Below are 20,448 nucleotides of genomic sequence, written 5' to 3'. Positions count from 1 at the left end.
CAGCTCTGTGCCTTGGAAAAGTGATTGCTTTAAAGCTGTGGTCTTAAGATCAGCCTTGATGTGGCCCTGGGCAGCCTGATCTAGTTGGCAGTGTCCCTGCTGACAGCAGGGGACTGGACAAGATGAGCTTTGAGGGTCCCCTTCCAGCCCAGTGCAGTCTGTGAACCTGATCATCTTAGGAGGTTGAACTTGGCCAACAGAGAAACTTGAGGGTTTTTAATGTGACAAAGCAAATTGCTTCCTTATCCATCTGCCCCTAGAGGATTTAGTAGAATGAGATTAGACTTAGTGAGAGATTAGTCACCAGTGGGACAAACCTCTAGCTGTGAAGAGGGCTGTGGTAGCTCCTAACTAGGTGAGGAGTGACGTCAAGCAGGCCTGCATCATGTTCTCTAGGAACAGCTGGTGCAGCCAGGGTGGCTTTGGTCCCCATGGCCAGGCTATTTCTAGGCAATTTATCTTCTTGCTGCCTACCAGCCTCCCCAAATCAATTATCCAGGAAAGAGAGAAGCTTAAGTTGTCCTTCTCCTCGACTTAGATCAGTCTTCAAAGGCCTCTTGTTGCTTCTGATAGGGAATTGGATTTGGCTGCTGATTTTTAACTAGCAGCTAGATTTTAAGCCCAGTCTCACCAGTGAATTAGATGTGTCAGTGTTGGCATTGCTCCTGCCCTCAGGAGCACTTGGTGCCTTGTATAGAATCACAGAACAGTTGAGGTTGGAAGAGAGTTTTGAGATGCTCAAGTCCAGCTGCTCACCCAGAGCTCACAACCCCAGCACTGCTGCTGAGCCACTGCCACTGAGCCACAGCCCCCAGCACCACAGCCAGGCAGCTTTTAAATCCCTCCATGGTGACTCCACCACCTCCCTGGGCAGCCTGGGACAGTGCCTGACAACCACTTCTGGGAAGAAATGTTTCCTGTTATCCAACCTGAACCTCCCTTGGCACAAGGTGAGGCCATTGCCCCTTGTCCTGACACTTGCTGCACTCCACATCCTGCAGTGAGGGACCCAAAAAAGCCCAGTACCCAGGTGTGGCCTCAGCAGTGCTGAGAACAGGGGAACGCTCCCATGCCTACACCTGCTGGCCACACTGCTCCTGAGGCCAGCCAGGATGCTGTTGGCCTTCTTGGCTCAATCTTATGGAGCAATTGAACTGGAGAAGTTCATAGATCCATAGAATGGTTTGGGTTGGAAGGGACCTTAAAGATCATCCAGTTCCAGCCCCCTGCCATGGGCAGGGACACCTCTCACCAGCACAGGTTGCTCAAGGCCTCATCCAGCCTGGCCTTGAACACCTCTGGGCCCCTCAGTTCAGGAAAGATGTTGAGATGCTGGAAGGTGTCCAGAGAAGGGCAACAAAGCTGGGGAGGGGTCTGGAGCACAGCCCTGGGAGGAGAGGCTGAGGGAGCTGGGGTTGCTTAGCCTGGAGAAGAGGAGGCTCAGGGGAGACCTCCTTGCTCTCTCCAACTCCCTGAAGGGAGGTTGTAGCCAGGTGGGGGTTGGTCTCTCCTCCCAGGCCCCCAGCACCAGAACAAGAGGACACAGTCTCAAGCTGCTCCAGGGGAAGTTCAGGCTGGATGTTTGTAAGAAGTTCTTCCCAGCAAGAGAGATTGACCATTGGGATGTGCTGCCCAGGGAGGTGTTGAGGTAGAGCCTGGCTGAGGCCCTTGGTGCCATGGTTTAGTTGAGATGGTGCTGGGTGATAGGTTGGACTGCATGATCTTGGAGGTCTTTTCCAACCTGGTTAATTCTGTTCACCTCCAGGGAGAGAGCATCCACAGCCTCCCTGGGCAGCCTGTTCCAGTGTCTCCCCATCCTCACTGGAAAGAATCTCTTCCTCACTTCCAGTCTGAGTTGCTAGAACTTCAGCCCAGACTCAGGCAATCCACTTAGCTTCATAACTGAGATAAGCAAACAAACAAGAGGGATCCCTGGCCAAGAGCAGGGGAACCTACACTGATTTGGGTACTGTTGGAATAGTTGGAATTCCAACTCTCTTCCCAGCTATGCACTGAGTAGGATGAAGATTTAGCATCATGAGCTCCTTTCTCTGCCCTCTCTCTGCCTGTGCAGTGCCAGAAAGGAACCTCAGAGCTGGTGGCCTGGGTTGTCAGTTGTGCTGTTCACTTTCTTACAACTTCTGTGACTGATCTTAAGCACTGAAAAGCTTAACCATGATGATTTCTAAGCCACCAGTCAGTCACTAATGAGTGCTAGGAGGAGTGAAGCAAACTTCTTCAAGTGGAGCAGGGGTTTTTGTTGTCCTTCTTTCCTTATCAAGTCAAATATTTGAAGTTAGTTTGAAGTCAATATTTACAGGAAGCTGATTGGCTTCCAATCAATCACTGTGGAATGCCTCAAGTTTATCACAAGTCAGACAAGATTCCTTCAGTGGCTGCTGGCATTTGGACAGCAAAATTACCCCAGGAAATCCAGACTTCAGATGTCAGTTCTGGTGGCTTAGCAGGAAGCTTTGAGGGGCTGCTTCAGTTCAGTGTCCTGGCTGAGGGGAGAGCTTGCTTGGCCCTGATGATCCTGGGGGTCTTCTGCAGCCTGGCATTCTGTGCTCCTTGCAACTGGGAGTTGTCTAAATGCTTGGATCCAGCACTGGAGGCTAGCAGCAGTCCTCTTAGCAGGTCTGCCAGCTCTGAACTTGGTGTCCAAAGCAATCAGTCACACATCCCTTCTGTACTTCATTCAGCCCTGTGCTATTGATGATTTGGAAGAGACATTCTTGGGGTGTCACTTCAAGGAGCAACTTGGCTAAGGACCCAGATGTTCAGACAGTGCTCTGCATGTGACACCCATAGACTCAGACAATGGGCTGGCTTGGAAGGGCCCTTAAAGATCATCCAGTTCCAGCCCCCTGCCATGGGCAGGGACACCTCCCACCAGCACAGGTAGCTCAAGGCCTCATCCAGCCTGGTCTTGCATACCCGCAAGGAGGAGACATCCACAGCCTCCCTGGGCAGCCTGTGCCAGTGTTGATGGCAGCAACAGCACTGCTCAGGCCCCACCTTGAGTACTGTGTCCAGTTCTGGGCCTCTCAATTCAAGAGAGATGTTGAGGTACTGGATGGTGTCCAGAGAAGGGCAACAAAGCTGGGGAGGGGTCTGGAGCACAGCCCTGGGAGGAGAGGCTGAGGGAGCTGGGGTTGCTTAGCCTGCAGAAGAGGAGGCTCAGGGGAGACCTGTCTAGAACTCCCTGAAGGGAGATTGTAGCCAGGTGGGGGTTGGTCTCTTCTCCCAGGCAAGCAGCACCAGAACAAGAGGACACAGTCTAAAGCTGTGCCAGGGGAGGTTCAGGCTGGATGTTAGGAAGAAATTCCTCCCAGAGAGAGTAATTGGCTGTTGGGATGTGCTGCTCAGGGAGGTGGTGGAGTCCCCATCCCTGGAGGTGTTTAGGAAGAGCCTGGATGAGGGACTTGGTGCCATGGTTTAGTTGATTAGATGGTGTTGGGTGATAGGTTGGACTTTGATCTTGGAGGTCTCTTCCAACCTGGTTGATTCTGTGATTCTGGTGTTGGTACAGTCTGTATGTGTGCTGTCTGTGAAAGCTTTTCTGACATGAAGAGCTTGCAGAGCATCTGCTGAAATGCTGGAAGGCAGGGTGCTGAATCCAGTCCCTGGTGCAGACATTTGAGTCACATTGAAGTGTTTGATTTGCATTCTATACATCATGTGAAGAGCTTTATGCCAGATGCTCTCTGAATTCCCTGTGCTTAGATCATAGAATCATTTTGGTTGGAAAAGCTCTCTCAGATCATCAAATCCAACCACTGATCTAACCCCACCATGGCCATCAAACCCTGTCCCAGGTGCCATGGCCACAGGTTTCTTGAACACCTCCAGGCATGGGGACTCCACTGTCTCCCTGGGCAGCCTGTGCCAATCCCTGACAATGCAGCAATGAAATCTCCAACCTGACTCTCCCCTGGCACAATTTTGGGCCATTTCCTCTCCTCCTATCACCTGATGTTAGGGTGAAGAGACCAACCCCCAGCTCACTGCAGCCTCCTTTCAGGGGGCTGTAGAGAGCAATGAGGTCTGGCCTCAGCCTCCTCTTGTCCAGATTCAACAGCCCCAGTTCCCACAAAGGCTCTTTAGGCAAACCTTAGAACTTTTAAGGGTAAGCAGGACCTGAGTTTGCCTTTAACTCAGCAAGTTTGGAGCTTACAGCTGATGCTGCACCTCCCATGTGCATTTTGGAAGCATCCTCTGCTTCCGAGGCTTGGCTGCCTCTGCAAGGTGGGATGCTAATCTTGGGTTGACTCAGGTCTTGTAGGCTTGCAGAGATGGAGACTTCTGGAAGTGACTGATGTTGGTGTCCTGAAGCCACTGGGGGTTCTTTCTATTGGAAGGTGACTCTCAGCTGACTTCCTGTGGCTTGGAAGCCTTGGAGGTGGAAAGTGGTTTTGCGTGTGTGTGTGAGGCTGGTGGGAACAAAGCCTGTGGTAACTTCCTGGAGTGACAACTGATTGAATTGGCTGAGCTCCTGGTTCAGATCTGACCACTCCCTCTGCTCTCCTTTTCAGGTGCTTCAAAATCCTGAGTGCTAATGGAGAACCAAAGGTGTTCAGACCCCGGGACCGAGACGACATCGTGAAAACCGTCATCGAGCCGATGGCTTCCGAAGGGCTCCGAACTATCTGCCTGGCCTTCAGGGACTTCCCAGCAGGGGAGCCTGAGCCAGAGTGGGACAATGAAAATGATATTGTGACTGGCCTGACCTGCATTGCTGTTGTTGGGATTGAAGATCCAGTGAGACCTGAGGTAGGGTCACTGACTAAAGCAAAGCGATTCTGTTGCAGCCGCCTCTGCTCCCCTTCCCAATCCTCCTCCTTCCTGCAGGCTTAGGAGTCATGGAATCATTAGGGTTGGAAAAGATCTCCAAGATCATCAAGTCCAACCTGCTACCCAACTCCTCCATGTCCACTAGACCATGTCCCAACATGCCATGTCCACAGGCTTCTTGGACACCAGGGATGGGGACTTCCCTGGGCAGCCTGTTCCAGTCCCTGACCACTCTTGCAGCAATTGTTCCTCCTCTCCATCCTAATCCTCTCCTGGCACAATTTCAGGCCACTTCCTCTTGTTCTGTCACCAGATACTAGGGAGAAGAGACCAACCCCCACCTCACTGCAGCTTTAGGCAGCTCCCCTCAGCCTTCTCTTCTCCAGACTAAATGATCCCACCTCCCTCAACCTCTCCTCATGGAACTTGCTCTGCAAACCCCTCACCAGCTTCACGTGGCTGTTCATAAGGCCTTGAGCAACCTGTTGCAGTGGAAGGGGTCCCTGCCTGTGGCAGGGCATTTGGAAGCAGAGGATCTCTAAGGTCCCTTCCAAGCCAAAGCATTCACTGACTGTATGTAGAGAGCACAAGGAGCTGAGTTGCTGTTTTATGCCTTGAGCACAGCTGATAACTGAAAATCTAATTTCTTAGGGGGGGGAAAGGAGGGAAGTTAATGGAGCTATAAAAGCAGATTAAAACTTCTTAATGTCACTTATGCTGTGCTACCAGAACTCTGCACAAAGCACTGACTTAAGGTGCTTACTGTGCAGGGCCTCACATGGAACAACTTCTCTTTTATTCTTTCTGGGGCTTTTTTAACCACTTGGGATATTAGCAGTATTAATTAGGATAGTGTTAGTATTAATTAGGATAATGTTAGCTATTGCCTTTGTTGCCAGCTGGATGGAGAGGAGGATTTGGCATCTGAAAAGAAGAAAGGCTTCAAGGGAGACCATAGAGCAGCCTTCCAGTACCTGGAGGGGCCTACAAGAAAGCTGGGCAGGGACTTTTGACAAGGGCTGGGAGTGATAGGATGAGAGAGAATCACAGTACCACAGTACATTAGAGGTTGGAAAAGACCTGCAAGATCATCCAGCCCAACCTATGAGCCAACACCATCTGATCAACTGAACCATGGCACCGAGTGCCTCATCCAGGTTCTTCTTAAACACCTCCAGGGATGGGGACTCCACCACCTCCCTGGGCAGCACATCCCAATGGCCAATCTCTCTTGCTGGGAAGAACTTCTTCCTGCCATCCAACCTAAACCTGCCCTGGCACAGCTTGAGACTGTGTCCTCTTGCTCTGCTGCTAGTTGCCTGGGAGAAGAGACCAAGCCCCACCTGGCTACAGCCTCCCTTCAGGGAGCTGTAGATGGCAACAAGGTCTCCCCTGAGCCTCCTCTTCTCCAGGCTAGATTTATTCAGCTAAGATGCAACCTCTTGAGTCTGCAGCTTCTGGTTTGGGGGTTGTTTGCCTTTGTTTCTTTTGCCTTTCTTGGCCTTTCCCCCCTTGCAGGTTCCTGATGCAATCAAGAAGTGCCAGCGCGCAGGCATCACCGTGCGGATGGTCACCGGCGACAACATCAACACCGCTCGCGCCATCGCGCTCAAGTGCGGCATCCTCAACCCTGGGGAGGACTTCCTGTGCCTGGAGGGCAAGGACTTCAACAGGAGAATAAGGAACGAGAAGGGAGAGGTGAGGCCCCTCACCCACAGCAGAGCTGCTCCCTCCCTAGCAGTCAGCTTACAGCCAGGCTTTCCTTCCCTTGCAGATAGAGCAAGAGAGAATAGACAAAATTTGGCCCAAGCTTCGTGTTCTTGCCAGGTCATCTCCCACGGACAAGCACACCCTCGTGAAAGGTGAGTGGAAACTGACTTGCCTAAGCCAGCCTGAGGTCACTTTGCTTTTCCCCTGCTTGTAGAAGACTAAGCAGTGGGGAATACCTCTCAGAGGGTCTTGCAATTGTCTTTGGGGGGAGGTTTGTGCTGTCTGGGGGAAGGGATTGATTTCTGGGAGGAGTTTCTGTTGGTCAGGTTGGGTTTTGTTCATTAGTTTGGGCTTCGTTCACCTCCTTTTGGGAGGTGGTTTGGAGGTGTTTCTGTTGAGTTTTGGGGGGCTTTTGCTTAGGGCTGGGTTGGGGGTGCTCCTCTTGTGTTTTGGGGCTGGTTTAGGAGGTTTTGCTTAGGGATGTGTTGGGTTGGGGCTGCTCCTGTTGTGTTTTGGGGGAGGTTTAGCTTAGGGATGTTTTTTGGGGATGGTTGTGGTTTGGACTTTTGCTTGGGATGGTTTTGGTTTGGGATTTTGCTTAGGGATGTTTTGTTTTGGGGATGGTTTTGGTTTGGGGTTTTGATCAGGGATGTTTTAGCTGGGGGATGTTTCTGTTGTGTTTTGGGGGAGATTTGGAGGCTTTTGCTTAGGGATGCTTATTAGGGGGTGGTTTTGGTTTGGGTTTTTGCTCAGGGATGTTTTGGTTGGAATTTTGCTTGGGGGTGTTTTGGTTTGGGGTTTTGGGGTTTTGCCTGGGGGTGGTTTGGGTTGGGGTTTTGCCTGGGGGTGGTTTGGGTTGGGGTTTGGCTGGGGGTGGTTTGGGTTGGGGTTTGGCTGGGGGGTGGTTTGGGTTGGGGTTTGGCTGGGGGGTGGTTTGGGTTGGGGTTTTGCCTGGGGTTGGTTTGGGTTGGGGTTTTGCCTGGGGGTGGTTTGGGTTGGGGTTTTGCCTGGGGTTGGTTTGGGTTGGGGTTTTGCCTGGGGTTGGTTTGGGTTGGGGTTTTGCCTGGGGTTGGTTTGGGTTGGGGTTTGGCTGGGGGTGGTTTGGGTTGGGGTTTGGCTGGGGGGTGGTTTGGGTTGGGGTTTGGCTGGGGGGTGGTTTGGGTTGGGGTTTGGCTGGGGGGTGGTTTGGGTTGGGGTTTTGCCTGGGGTTGGTTTGGGTTGGGGTTTTGCCTGGGGGTGGTTTGGGTTGGGGTTTGGCTGGGGGGTGGTTTGGGTTGGGGTTTGGCTGGGGGGTGGTTTGGGTTGGGGTTTTGCCTGGGGGTGGTTTGGGTTGGGGTTTTGCCTGGGGGTGTTTGCTGTGTTTTGGGGCTGTTCCTGTTTGGGATTTTTGCTTGGGGGGGTGTTTGTTTTGTGTGTGTGGTTTTGGGTTGGGGGTGGTTGGTTGTTCAAGGGGTTGTGTGGGTTTGTTGGTGTGGTTTCATTTGGTTAGTTTGGGTTTGGAATTTGGATTCTGGGGGGAGTTTTGTCGGGTGTGGATTTTTTCCCCCCCCTCACTGAGAACTAGAGGCAAGGAGGGAACTATCCATTTGGTTCTTTGTAAGTTGTTGTTTCTTGATGACTCTCAGACAAAAAAACGAGTTTCTCTTTCAGGTTTCATCTGCTGTGTTGTCAGTTCTGGGCTGTGACACCCAGGTCTCATTCTGTTCCAGGTATAATTGACAGCACTGTCTTTGAGCAGAGGCAGGTTGTAGCAGTAACTGGAGATGGCACCAATGATGGCCCAGCTCTGAAGAAGGCAGATGTTGGATTTGCTATGGTATGAGTTTGCAGTGGTTTGCTTTGGTCTTCTTCTAAAACCTTTAGCATTTTGGAGACCTCTTTTGATATAATAACTTCTCTGTCCACAGAAGGGCAACAAAGCTGGGGAGGGGTCTGGAGCACAGCCCTGGGAGGAGAGGCTGAGGGAGCTGGGGTTGCTTAGCCTGGAGAAGAGGAGGCTCAGGGGAGTCCTCCTTGCTCTCTCCAACTCCCTGAAAAGGGAGGTTGTAGCCAGGTGGGGGTTGGTCTCTTCTCCCAGGCAAGCAGCACCAGAACAAGAGGACACAGTCTAAAGCTGTGCCAGGGGAGGTTTAGGCTGGAGGTGAGGAAGAAATTCTTCCCAGCAAGAGAGATTGGCCATGGGAATGTGCTGCCCAGGGAGGTGGTGGAGTCCCCATCCCTGGAGGTGTTTAGGAAGAGCCTGGATGAGGCCCTTGGTGCCATGGTTTAGTTGCTTGGATGGTGCTGGGTGAGAGGTTGGACTCAATGATCTCAGAGCTCTTTTCTCACCTGGTTAATTCTGTTCAGATCACTTGAAGATTAACCACCCTTACTTGTTTCATGAGCCTCCTCTGCAGCTAATGGAGTCAGCATCTCTCACTCTCCATACTAATGACTTTTTGCACCTTCCTCAGTCTTCCATCTTCAGCCAAGGTTTTCTCTGATGGGAAGTGGCCTTGCAATGGAATGAAAGCTTCACAACACTTGCAGTCTGCAGTTGCTTTTTACACAGAGGCTTGTTGCAAAATGTGGGCACAGACAAACTGGTAACTGGAGGTTTCTGAAGTGAGGTTTGTTCAGCATAAGGCCAAGGGGGGGTTTTTTAGGTGGTAAACTGCAAAGATAGTTGAGTGAATAAAGCTTATCTGCAGGATGGAATCAGTTTGTTGCTCTGTTCTACATGGAATGATGCCTAGGAACAGGGAGGCTCTAATGAGAGAGACTGCAAGTTGATGTTTAAAATGGCTTTGGAGGCTCTGCTGGGAGCTGCTCCCTGGTAAACCCAAGGTGACAGCATTGTATGACCCTAGATCTGTGTTTGTCTGAATGGTTTCTGAGGTCACAGCCCTGGACACACTCAAGGTTAAACCCTATGGGGCCCTGAGCAACCTGATCTAGTTGGAGGTGTCCCTGCTGACTGCAGGGGGCTTGGGCAAGATGACCTTTGGGGGTCCCTTCCATCCTGATGCATTCTGTGATTGCTTGGCTTTGACTTTAAAGGCTGATGGACTCCTGCCTTGAGTATGCAGGCTTCAGCTTTCTTCTGTCTCTTGCCACTGTAAGATAGCTTCCTCTTGCCTCAGGATTCCTAAGCTGAAAAGGAGATTCCTAAGCTGAAGAGATAGAGTTTAGTGCTAGGAGGTCACTGTAGTCTTTAAAAGCTCCATTATTAAGCATTTGAAGGGAAAACAAATCAAAGGACCAGAGTCCTCCTGCACCACAGGCAGAGGCAGTGGCTCAGCTGCTAGTCCTGAAGGAAAACATGGCAAGAGGAAGAGCTTCCATGGCATTCTGAAGGAGCACCTTCCAAAAGCATTACTTAGCCATTTGACAGCTAAAGCATGACATGTTCTCCAGGCTCTTGAACAGTCTTGCTGTAACAGGGATCTGCTTCCTGGTCCTGCAGAGCTGCTGCAGCTGACACTCTCAGGGGCAGATGTTTATTCACCTTCCAGAACTGAAATGTTCCCTGCAGCTGCTGTCTGTGTTCTGCTGTGCAAGGAACTAATTCCCCCAAACAGCTTATCTCACTGGCACTTCAAGTGCTCCATCTGCTCGGTGATATTGAAGTGTACCTTTTCAGATGTACACAGAGGTGTGCAGGTGACTCACTTCCTTGGCCAAAGAATGTGTCATGCAATAAGGAACAGTCAATTTGCCACTGAGGTGGTGCTTCTGCAGGGCTGAAAGCAAAAGGGAGAGCCTGGAGGCTGCAGTGCACCAAGCAGAGTGTGGCCAGCAGGTCAAGGGAGAGTCTCCTTGCCCCTCTGCCCTGCCCTGCTGAGACCACACCTGCAGTATTGTGTCCAGTTCTGGGCTCTCCAGTTCAGCAAGGACAGGGAAGTACTGGAGAGAGTCCAGTGGAGGCTGTGAGGGACTGGAACATCTGTGTGATGAGGCCTGGGGCTGCTCAGCCTGGAGAAGAGAAGGCTGAGAGGAGATCTTCTTAGTGTCTATAAATACCTGAAGGGTGAGGGTCAAGAAGAAGGGGCCAGGCTCTTGTCACTGGTGTCCTGTGGCAGGACAAGGGGCAACAGACACAGACTAGAACCCAGGAGGTTCTACTTCAGCATGAGGAAAAACTTCTGTGGTGTGAGGGTGCTGGAGCCCTGGGGCAGGCTGCCCAGAGAGGCTGTGGAGTCTCCTGCTCTGGAGGCTTTCAAGATCTCTCTGGGCATGCATGGCCTGCCCTAGTTGCTCCTGTTTTGGCAGGGGGGTTGGACTGGATGATCTCCAGAGGTCCCTTCCAACCCTCCCATTGTGTGATCATACAGAACTCAGATGGGTTTGAACTGTTTGGGTACTGCAGGAGAGTGCAGGTGGGGACCACTGCAGGGTGCCCCACTGCACTGCAAGGTCATGTGCAAACATTCCCTCTCCTGCTGAAGGCTTTAGCATTCTGCTGTGTCCTGGACACATGGGTTGCCCTGCTGCTGGCATCCATGTGGCACAGCTCAGACAAACTCAGCTGTGGCACTGCACCATCTGGTGGCCTTCAGCAACGTTTCTGTGGAAGAGCTGGAGAGTATCTTTCTCCACAGCCTGAGGAGGGGGCTTGTGGAGGTTCCCATTTGGAAGAGATCATTGCTTTGATTTGATTTTGTATGTCTGCATCTTTATAGCAGCCTTCCACTACCTGAAAGGGGCTACAGGAAGGCTGCTGGAGGGGGAGTTGCTGCAAGGGCATGTGGTGATGGGATATGGGGCAATGGTTTGAAAGTAGAGCAGGGCAGATTGAGCTTGGATGTTAGGCAGAAGATCTTTCCTGTGAGGGGGGTGAGACACTGGAGCTGGTTGCCCAGAGAAGCTGTGGATGGCTCATCCTTGGAAGCATTTTAAGACCAGGCTGGATGAGGGCTTGAGCAGCCTGTGCTAGCAGGAGGTGTCCCTGCCCATGGCAGGGGGCTGGAACTGGATGATCTTTCAGGTCTCTTCCAACTCAAGCCATTCCACTGCCTGCATCTGCAATTCTTAGGTGTTCTGCTGTCTTTGAGGGTCTTTATCAACAGCCCATGGCAGGGAGGGTGAAATTAGAGCCATAATTTCATAGAATCATCAGGGCTGGAAGGGAGCTCAAGGCTCAGCCAGTTCCACCCCCCCTGCCACGGGCTGGGACTCCTCACACTACAGCAGGTTGCTCAGAGGCACATTCAGAATGGATTGGGTTGGAAGGACCTTGAAGATCCCCCTGGCACTGGCAGGGCCACCTTCCAATGATGATCTTTAAGGTCCCTTTCAACTCAGGCCATTTTGGGATTCTGAGTTCTTCCTCATGCTTAAGTAGAGAACCATGGATCACCTGGGCTGGGAGGGACCTCCCAGGCTCATCCAGTCCAACCCCTCTGCAGTCAGCAGGGACATCTCAACTAGATCAGGGTTCCCAGAGCCTCCCCTTGAATACCTCCATTGATGGGGCCTCAACCACCTCTCTGGGCAGCAAGAACCTGATTGAGTTAGAACTTCAGGTGCTTGTATTAGAGCAGTCCTTCAGACATGGTGCACCAAGGGGAATGCTGGCCATGGATATCCGGATAGCTGCTGCTACATAATGCAGTGCCTCCTGATGATAATTCATCCTGGGTTTCTTGTGCTTCCAGGGTATTGCTGGAACAGATGTAGCTAAAGAAGCTTCTGACATCATCCTGACAGATGACAACTTCACCAGCATTGTCAAAGCAGTGATGTGGGGACGAAATGTCTACGACAGCATCTCCAAGTTCCTGCAGTTCCAGCTCACTGTCAACGTGGTAGCAGTGATTGTGGCTTTCACAGGAGCCTGCATAACACAAGTAGGTACCCCTGGGGGTTTGCTTCTCCTAAGGAGGGTTGCAGATGAAAAGGAAGGGATTTTCCTGCTGGGCCTTGGAGTGATGAGAGGGAATGGATTGCATCTTGAGGAGGGGAGATGCAGACTGGAGATTAGGAAGGCATTCTTGCCAGGGAGGGTGGGGAGATGCAAGAAGAGATTGGTACCCCCAGTACAAGAAGGACCTGGAGCTGCTGGAGAGGGTCCAGAGGAGGCCACAAAGATGATCAGAAGGCTGGAGAGCTTCCCTATGGGGACAGGCTGAGAGAGTTGGCATTGTTCAGCCTGGAGAAGGCTCCAGGGAGACCTTGGAGCATCTTCCAGGGGGCTACAGGAGTGCTGGGGAGGGACTTTTGATAAGGGCTGGGAGTGATAAGATGAGAGAGGAATGGCTTTGAGCTGGGAGAGGGGGGATTGAGACTGGAGATTAGGAGGAAATTCTTTCCAGTGAGGGTGGTGAGACACTGGCACAGGCTGCCCAGGGAGGCTGTGGATGCCCTCTCCCTGGAGGTGTTCAAGGCCAGGCTGGATGAGCCCTGAGCAACCTGGGCTGGTGGGATTCTATGAATCTGTGAACTACTTCAGTTCAATTGAGCCAAGAAGGCCAAGAGCATCCTGGCTTGTGTCAGGAATAGTGTGGCCAGAAGGCCCAGGCATGGGATTGTCCCACTGTGCTCAGCCCTGCTGAGGCATCACCTCAGATAGGGGGCTCAGATTTGGGGCCCTCACTACAAGAAGGACTTTGAGGTGCTGGATCTTCAGGGTCCCTTCCAACCTAAACTGTTGTAGGATTTTGAGTGTCATGAGTGGTTAGGCCTTGGATTCACACCTTTATGTTCAGTATCACACAGTGGTCTACCAGACATGCCTGTGTTGTATAACAAGTGCCTCTGAGAGCTACACTTTGCTGACAGTAATGGAGGGTTCATGTATCTTCTCTTTCTAGGATTCTCCACTTAAAGCTGTGCAGATGCTGTGGGTGAACCTCATCATGGACACCTTAGCTTCTCTTGCCCTGGCCACAGAGCCTCCCACTGAGTCTCTCCTGCTGAGGAAGCCTTATGGGAGAAACAAACCTTTGATTTCTCGTACCATGATGAAGAACATTTTGGGCCATGCATTCTACCAGCTTGTAGTAGTCTTCACTCTCCTGTTTGCTGGTGAGAGCACAGAGCACTGCTTAGGCCACACCTGGAGTCCTGTGTCCAGCTCTGGGCTCCTCAGTTTAGGAAAGAGGTTGAGTTGCTGGAAGGTGGCCAGAGAAGGGCAACAAAGCTGGGGAGGGGTCTGGAGCACAGCCCTGGGAGGAGAGGCTGAGGGAGCTGGGGTTGCTTAGCCTGCAGAAGAGGAGGCTCAGGGGAGACCTTCTTGCAATCTACAGCTACCTGAAGAGAGTTTGTAGCCAGGTCTCCTCTTCTAGGTACCCAGCACCAGAACAAGAGGACACAGTCTCAAGCTGTGCCAGGGGAGGTTCAGGATGGATGTTAGGAAGAAATTCTTCCCAGCAGTAGAGCTTGGCCATTGGGATGTGCTGCCCAGGGAGGTGCTGGAGTCCCCATCCCTGGAGGCGTTTAAGAAGAGCCTGGATGAGGCTCTTGGTGCCATGGTTTAGTTGCTGAGATGGTGCTGGGTGAGAGGTTGGGCTGGATGATCTCAAAGCTCTTTCCCAACCTGGTTCATTCTGTATTCTGGAACTTGTTCTAGAGGTTGTAAAGACCTTAAACCCACGGGGGGGGGGAGGTCTTGTGGGTGCTGCAGGTGTGTAGACACCACTTCAGCTGCTGACAAACTGCTTTTGCTCACAGGTGAGAAGATCTTTGACATTGACAGTGGAAGGAATGCTCCCCTGCATGCCCCTCCCTCAGAGCATTACACCATTGTGTTCAACACCTTTGTGATGATGCAGCTCTTCAACGAGATCAACGCCCGCAAGATCCACGGGGAGAGAAACGTCTTCGAGGGCATCTTCAACAACGCCATCTTCTGCTCCATTGTGCTGGGCACATTCATTGTGCAGGTAAGGGACTTCCTGGAGGCCAGGGAAGAAGTGCCCTCAGAACACTGATGTGCTTGGGGAGGGATTCATAGTGATACAGTGAGGGGGAATGGAGTGAAGCTTCAGATGGATTCAGATTAATGGATTTAATCACTCATTAATCAACATAATTGATTCAGATTGGATGCTAGGAAGAAGTTGTTCCCCATGAGGGTGGTGAGAGCCTGGCACAGGCTGCCCAGGAGGTGGTGGAAGCCTCATCCCTGGAGGTGTTTGCAGCCAGGCTGGAGGTGGCTGTGAGCAACCTGCTGTGGTGTGAGGTGTCCCTGCCCATGGCAGGGGGGTTGGAGCTGGCTGAGCCTTGAGTTGGAACTAGATGATCTTTAAGGTCCCTTCCAGCCCTGACAATTCTGTGATTCTATGAAGCTGGAAGAGGGGAAATTGGAGATTAGGAAGAAATTCTTGACAGGGAGGGTGGGGAGACACTGGCACAGGTTGCCCAGGGAGGTTGTGGATGCCTCCTCCCTGGAGGTGCTCAAGGCTTGGTTGGATGAGGCCTTGAGCAACCTGGGCTGGTGGGAGGTGTCCGTGCCCAAGGCAGGGAGGGTTGGAACTGGATGGTCTTTGAGTTGGAACTAGGTGATCTTTAAGGTCCCTTCCAACCCAAATCCATCCAGGGTAGGATAGGATGAGTGAATGCTTTGGAAACTTGGTCAGACTGCTTGAGAGAGTGGAGATGAGTAAGATGGGATTTCCTGTCTTCTCCTGCAGCCCTTCCCTGGAGGGATCAGGGAATTTCCCAGTAAGAAGCCACTGCTAGATGTTGTCTCATGCTCTTGCTCTTCACAGATCATTATTGTGCAGTTTGGTGGGAAGCCTTTCAGCTGCTCAGAACTCTCTGTGGAACAGTGGCTGTGGTCCATTTTCCTGGGCATGGGAACACTGCTCTGGGGCCAGGTAAACTAAAGTGTTTCTTCATTTGAAATGCCTCTTTTGAGATGCATTTTAAATGCCCAGTGTGCCCTTGCACTGCAACACTTTGTGTTTTGGCTGCCCAATGTGCCCTTGCACTGCAGCACTTTGTGTTTTGGGTGCCCAATGTGCCCTTGCACTGCAACACTTTGTGTTTTGGGTGCCCAGTGTGCCCTTGCACTGCAACACTTTGTGTTTTGGGTGCCCAGTGTGCCCTTGCACTGCAACACTTTGTGTTTTGGGTGCCCAGTGTGCCCTTGCACTGCAGCACTTCACATGGCCAATCCAAACACTAAACCATACTAAAATCCCTCAGCATTCAGATCCTGCCAGTGGAGCATAGGAATATATGGGGATTAGCTCCTTAGCTATTGAGCTAATCAATTCTAATCACTAAACAGTGATTAGTTCAACAGCTAGGAAGTAATTAGTTGAATGTTCCTTACTCTGGCCTGGTCAGTGAGTTACATTTCCTAGCTGTGGTTGGTGTTGTAGCTTTTCCCTGTAAGCAGCCCTGATTACTTCTCAGCTGTGCAGTGATCTCTTGAACCAGGTCAATGCTACAGTAAGCCCTGCAAGAACAGAGATTCAGGGAACAAGTTCATGCTGGAATATTTAGCTTCATGCTGAAGAATCACCTTGAAAGGGAATCCAGAGTTACTCAACTGGTTTCTCTTGGTGTCAGAACTCCCTGGAGCAGCAAGGAATGCAGCAAGACTAAACCAAACAGCCTCCTTTTCATCAAGCTGAAATAAGGGGGAAGCTCTCCCACCTCTTCAGTGGTTTTATTTTGATGTTTTGGGGGCTTTTTAATGTTTTTCCTTTCATCCCCCCACCCCCACCTGCAGGTTTCATTACTATTGCATGGCCAGCAGTGCTTGTAAGCAGCAAGGTTGTTTCCATGAAACTTTAGAGCTGTGGAGTTTCCATTGTTTAATGACAGAGTTGTCTAAACTTTTCATACCCCATGAAGGGAGTTTTCCATTACAGTCTCTTTCCCTCTGGTTTGTGAGGGGCAGGTTTCAGAATTTGAGTTGTAAATACCTGCACCTGGGCACAGATTCCAGAAGTGGGGAGAAGCTCTAAAATTAAGTAGTAAAGAAAGGGGGGAGTGGGGAAATCAAATGGACTCCCTCTGAGGGTTAAAAGGAGCTTAGAAGAGAATCCAGATGGCTGAAATGCTTTTGACCCAACCTGTCCTGCAAGGGCAAAGCTTCCCTGCTGCACTTCGTGCTTCTCTAGCATCTGATTAAAGCCAAGGAGTAGCAACTGGAGCAGAATCTGAGGGCATTCACAGTGGCAATTTCAGCATAAAGGGTTCTTGGTCTTGCTTTTGCCAGCAGTCTTTTCCCGCTGCAGCTCCCGAAATAGTCTCCTCCTAGGTTTGTGATGCTGAAAGCCAGCAGTCTGGGGACTGATCTGCATCCATTAGATGGGACATTGGCATTGAACAAGTCCCAGTGCCAGGTGCTGCACTTTAGCCACAACAACCCCATGCAGAGCTACAGGCTGGGGACACAGGCAGAAAGGGACCTGGGGGTGCTGGTTGACAGCAGCTGAACAGGAGCCAGCAGTGTGCCCAGGTGGCCAAGAAGGGCAATGGCATCCTGGCCTGCATCAGGAAGAGTGTGGCCAGCAGGAGCAGGGAGGTCATTGTGCCCTGTGCTCAGCACTGGTTAGGCCACACCTTGAGTCCTGTGTCCAGTTCCTGGCCCCTCAGTTTAAGAAGGACATTGAGAGACTTGAACATGTCCAGGAGCACAGCCCTGGGAGGAGAGGCTGAGGGAGCTGGGGTTGCTTAGCCTGCAGAAGAGGAGGCTCAGGGGAGACCTCATTGCTCTCTCCAACTCCCTGAAGGGAGGTTGTAGCCAGGTGGGGGTTGCTCTCTTCTCCCAGGCAAGCAGCACCAGAACAAGAGGACATAGTCTCAAGCTGTGCCAGGGGAGGTTCAGGCTGGATGTGAGGAAGAAATTCTTCCCAGCAAGAGAGATTGGCCATGGGAATGTGCTGCCCAGGGAGGTGGTGGAGTCACCATCCCTGGAGGTGTTTAGGAAGAGCCTGGATGAGGCCCTTGGTGCCATGGTTTAGTTGATGAGATGGTGCTGGGTGAGAGGTTGGACTGGATGATCTCTGAGGTCTTTTCCAACCTTACTGATTCTATGATTCTATAAAAGATGACTGCCCTTAAGAGTAACCCTGAAGGTGGGGATGAAAGGGAAGCTGAAGCAGCCACATGTAGCTTTCTGTTTAGCTGTAGTCCAAGTAGCAAAGCAGCAGCTTGGGATGAAGCTTTTGGAAGCATCACTCAGCTTGCAAAGGGATTGAGAGCTTCCAGGCCCCACCAGAAAACAAGCCCAGAACACAAACATTTTTTGTTCTCAATCTCTGAACTGTCTGTGGCTGCTTTTAAATGATGCTCTCACAGGAGCTAGCACTTCCTGCTCATCAAACAGATGACACAAGCACAATCTACAGGCTCTTGTAGCTTCAGTCCTGCTCCTTCCTTGCAGAGTCAGGTGATGGAGCTCTGACAGCTGCAGACACAATCTCCACGTATAGAATGAATGTCTCTGTGGCCTCAGTCCTGCTCCTTCCTTGCAGGGTCAGGTGATGGAGCTCTGACAGCTCAAGGTACCAGCACAATTCTCCAGAGCTATTGTCTCTCTGGCTTCAGTGTTGCTCTTCCCTTGCCTAGTCAAGTGATGCTCAGGTGGAATTCTTTGTCCCTAGCACAAGGGTGTTTGCAGTTTCATTTCACACCTCAGCTGAGCTGCTGAGGATCTGCACAGCTCTGCAGCTCTTCAGCTGCAGGAATCACTCCACACTGATGCACTCATTGACAGCTCCAGAGTCTGGGTGTTCAGCTCAGCTAATTGCAGTGCAGGGTTTTGTGCTAAGCCTTGAGCCTGGGGGTGACAAACCTGCTCCAAAAGGAGGTTGCTGATCCCTGCTTTCGATTCCCCCTTAGCTGATTTCCACCATTCCAACCAGCCGCCTGAAGTTCCTGAAGGAAGCAGGCCATGGCACACAGAAGGAGGAGATCCCTGAGGAGGAGCTGGCAGAGGATGTGGAGGAGATTGATCATGCTGAGAGAGAGCTCCGTCGTGGTCAGATCTTGTGGTTTAGGGGCCTGAACAGGATACAGACTCAGGTATGGTCTTGGAACAGGTAGGATGGCAGTGGGTGTTAGGAGGGCAACCTCTCCATCTCCAGACCCTTTGGCTAAGGTGGAAGTTCTCAGTGGTGTGACTGTCAGAAGGGGATGCTGTGCAGTCTCTCAGGGTGTCCTCTGCTTCCTCCAGCTCTAAATGCAACTTTGAAGCTGTGTAGCTGCTCTGTTAGGGGAAAAAAAGAGGAGAGGGGAGAAAGAAAAACCCCCAACCAAACAAGTGCCTTGTGGTCTCCTGGTTTTGTCCCTTGACTCTGTGTGTGCTGTAGATGGGATGATCCTTTCTCTTGTTCTCTCTCTCTCTCTCTTTCTCTCTCTTGCTGAGCAAGCTGTCACAATCTCTGATTCCTTGCAGATGGATGTAGTGAATGCTTTCCAGAGTGGAAGTACCATTCAGGGGGCTCTAAGGCGACAACCCTCCATCGCCAGCCAGCACCATGATGTAACAAATATTTCTACCCCTACACATGTAGTGTTTTCCTCTACTACTGCTTCTACTACTGTGGGGTGTGAGTGTGTGTTCCTAAAGTGCATGACAATTAACATTTCCTAATTCACCTACCTAACGGTCTCTCCCATTTTCTCCTTAGTACTTTGGAAGTAGGCTTTGCTAGAGCTCTTCCACAAAGTGGAGTCCTCAAGACTTTGGGGGTTGGTTTTTTTTTTTGGGGGGGGGAGGAGGGTTGTGGGGTTTTGTTTTTCTTAAGAGGGCTGAGAACAGGTGGAACAGAATTGTTTAAAAGCCCTTTCCCAATGTGAAAGCTGTGAAGCCTGCACATCCTGTGCCTTCATCCATTCGTGTCCAGAGGGATGGGGGGGGGGGGTGTGAGACAAGAAAACTGGTGTAAATTTTCGAGTATATGCCTCCCAGGGTGACTTGCACTGCAGGAAGGAATGCTCTGATCAGGGACCCAGGTCTTGCATTGCCCTGCCAAGGATACCTAAGGACCTTGTAAGGTGCTCGAGGACATTTCTCAGGGGTTCAAGGCACATTGCTGAGGTGCCCAAGGAAGTTCTTAAGGTGCTCCAGCTGAATGTTAAGGTTTTAAAGGACATCTCTGAGGTGCTCAAGGAAATTCTGAGGTGCTCAAGGAAATTTTTAAGGTTCTCCAGGTGAATTTTAAGGTTTTTAAGGACGTTCCTAAGGTGCTCAAGGAAAATTTCTGAGGTGCTCAAGGAAATTTTTAAGGTTCTCCAGGTGAATTTTAAGGTTTTTAAGGACATCTCTGAGGTGCTCAAGGAAAATTTCTGAGGTGCTCCAGGTAAATTCTAAGGTGCTCAAGGAAATTATAAGGTGCTCAAGGGAATTTTTAAGGTGTTCCAAGTAAATTTTAAAGTTTCTAAGGACATTTCTGAGGTGTTCCAGGTAAATGTTAAGGTTTTTAAGGACATCTCTAAGGTGCTTAAGGAAAAATTTAAGGTGCTCAAGGTAGTTTTTAAGGACACTCCTAAGGTGCTCAAGGAAAATTCTGAGGTGCTCAAGGCAATTTTTAAGGTGCTCCAGGTAAATTTTAAAGCTTCTAAGGAAATTTCTGAGGTGCTCCAGGTGAATTTTAAGGTTTTTAAGGACATTGCTGAGGTGCTCCAGGAAAATGTTAAGGTGCTCCAGGAAATTTTTGAAGCTTTTAAGGACATTTTTAAGGTGCTCAAGGAAAAAATTAAGGTTTTAAAAGGTGTTTAAGGAAACCTAAGGATATGTTAAGGTGTTTAAAGAAATCTTAAGGTATTTAAGGATGTATTTAAGGATGTATTTAAGGTTGTTTTAAGGTATTTAAGAAAACATTAAGGTATTTAAGTATGTATTTAAGGACACTTTTAAGGTTATTTTAAGGTATTTAAGGAAATGTTAAGGCATTAAAGATGTATTTAAGGACACTTTAAAGGTTATTTTAAGGTATTGAAGGAAATCTTAAGGTATTTAAGGACATTTCTAAGGTTATTTTAAGTGATTTAAGGAAATGT

General features: G+C 50.6%; 1 protein-coding gene across 7 annotated transcripts in view; it reads left to right on the top strand.

Moving 5' to 3' along the window:
• ATP2B1 (ATPase plasma membrane Ca2+ transporting 1) overlaps window positions 1-20,448 on the top strand; it is a 78,187-nt gene that overhangs the window by 50,021 nt on the left and 7,718 nt on the right. For 5 of the 7 annotated variants that reach the window (XM_068142811.1, XM_068142807.1, XM_068142808.1 and 2 more), the window contains exons 12-21: window positions 4,536-4,773; window positions 6,313-6,492; window positions 6,569-6,656; window positions 8,214-8,320; window positions 12,141-12,332; window positions 13,296-13,509; window positions 14,155-14,366; window positions 15,195-15,302; window positions 18,286-18,468; window positions 18,842-18,928. In XM_068142811.1, coding sequence (XP_067998912.1) covers window positions 4,536-4,773; window positions 6,313-6,492; window positions 6,569-6,656; window positions 8,214-8,320; window positions 12,141-12,332; window positions 13,296-13,509; window positions 14,155-14,366; window positions 15,195-15,302; window positions 18,286-18,468; window positions 18,842-18,928 — 1,609 coding nt within the window. Of the gene's footprint in view, window positions 1-4,535; window positions 4,774-6,312; window positions 6,493-6,568; window positions 6,657-8,213; window positions 8,321-12,140; window positions 12,333-13,295; window positions 13,510-14,154; window positions 14,367-15,194; window positions 15,303-18,285; window positions 18,469-18,841; window positions 18,994-20,448 lie in introns of all 7 variants that reach the window. The other 2 variants (XM_068142813.1, XM_068142812.1) reach the window with 2 other exon arrangements.

The sequence above is a fragment of the Melanerpes formicivorus genome, unplaced genomic scaffold, assembly GCF_026170545.1.
Source record: "Melanerpes formicivorus ecotype bairdi unplaced genomic scaffold, bMelFor1.0.p_v2 SCAF_8, whole genome shotgun sequence".
NCBI classification, from domain to species: domain Eukaryota; kingdom Metazoa; phylum Chordata; class Aves; order Piciformes; family Picidae; genus Melanerpes; species Melanerpes formicivorus.
This window is presented reverse-complemented; position numbering and strand designations above follow the sequence as displayed.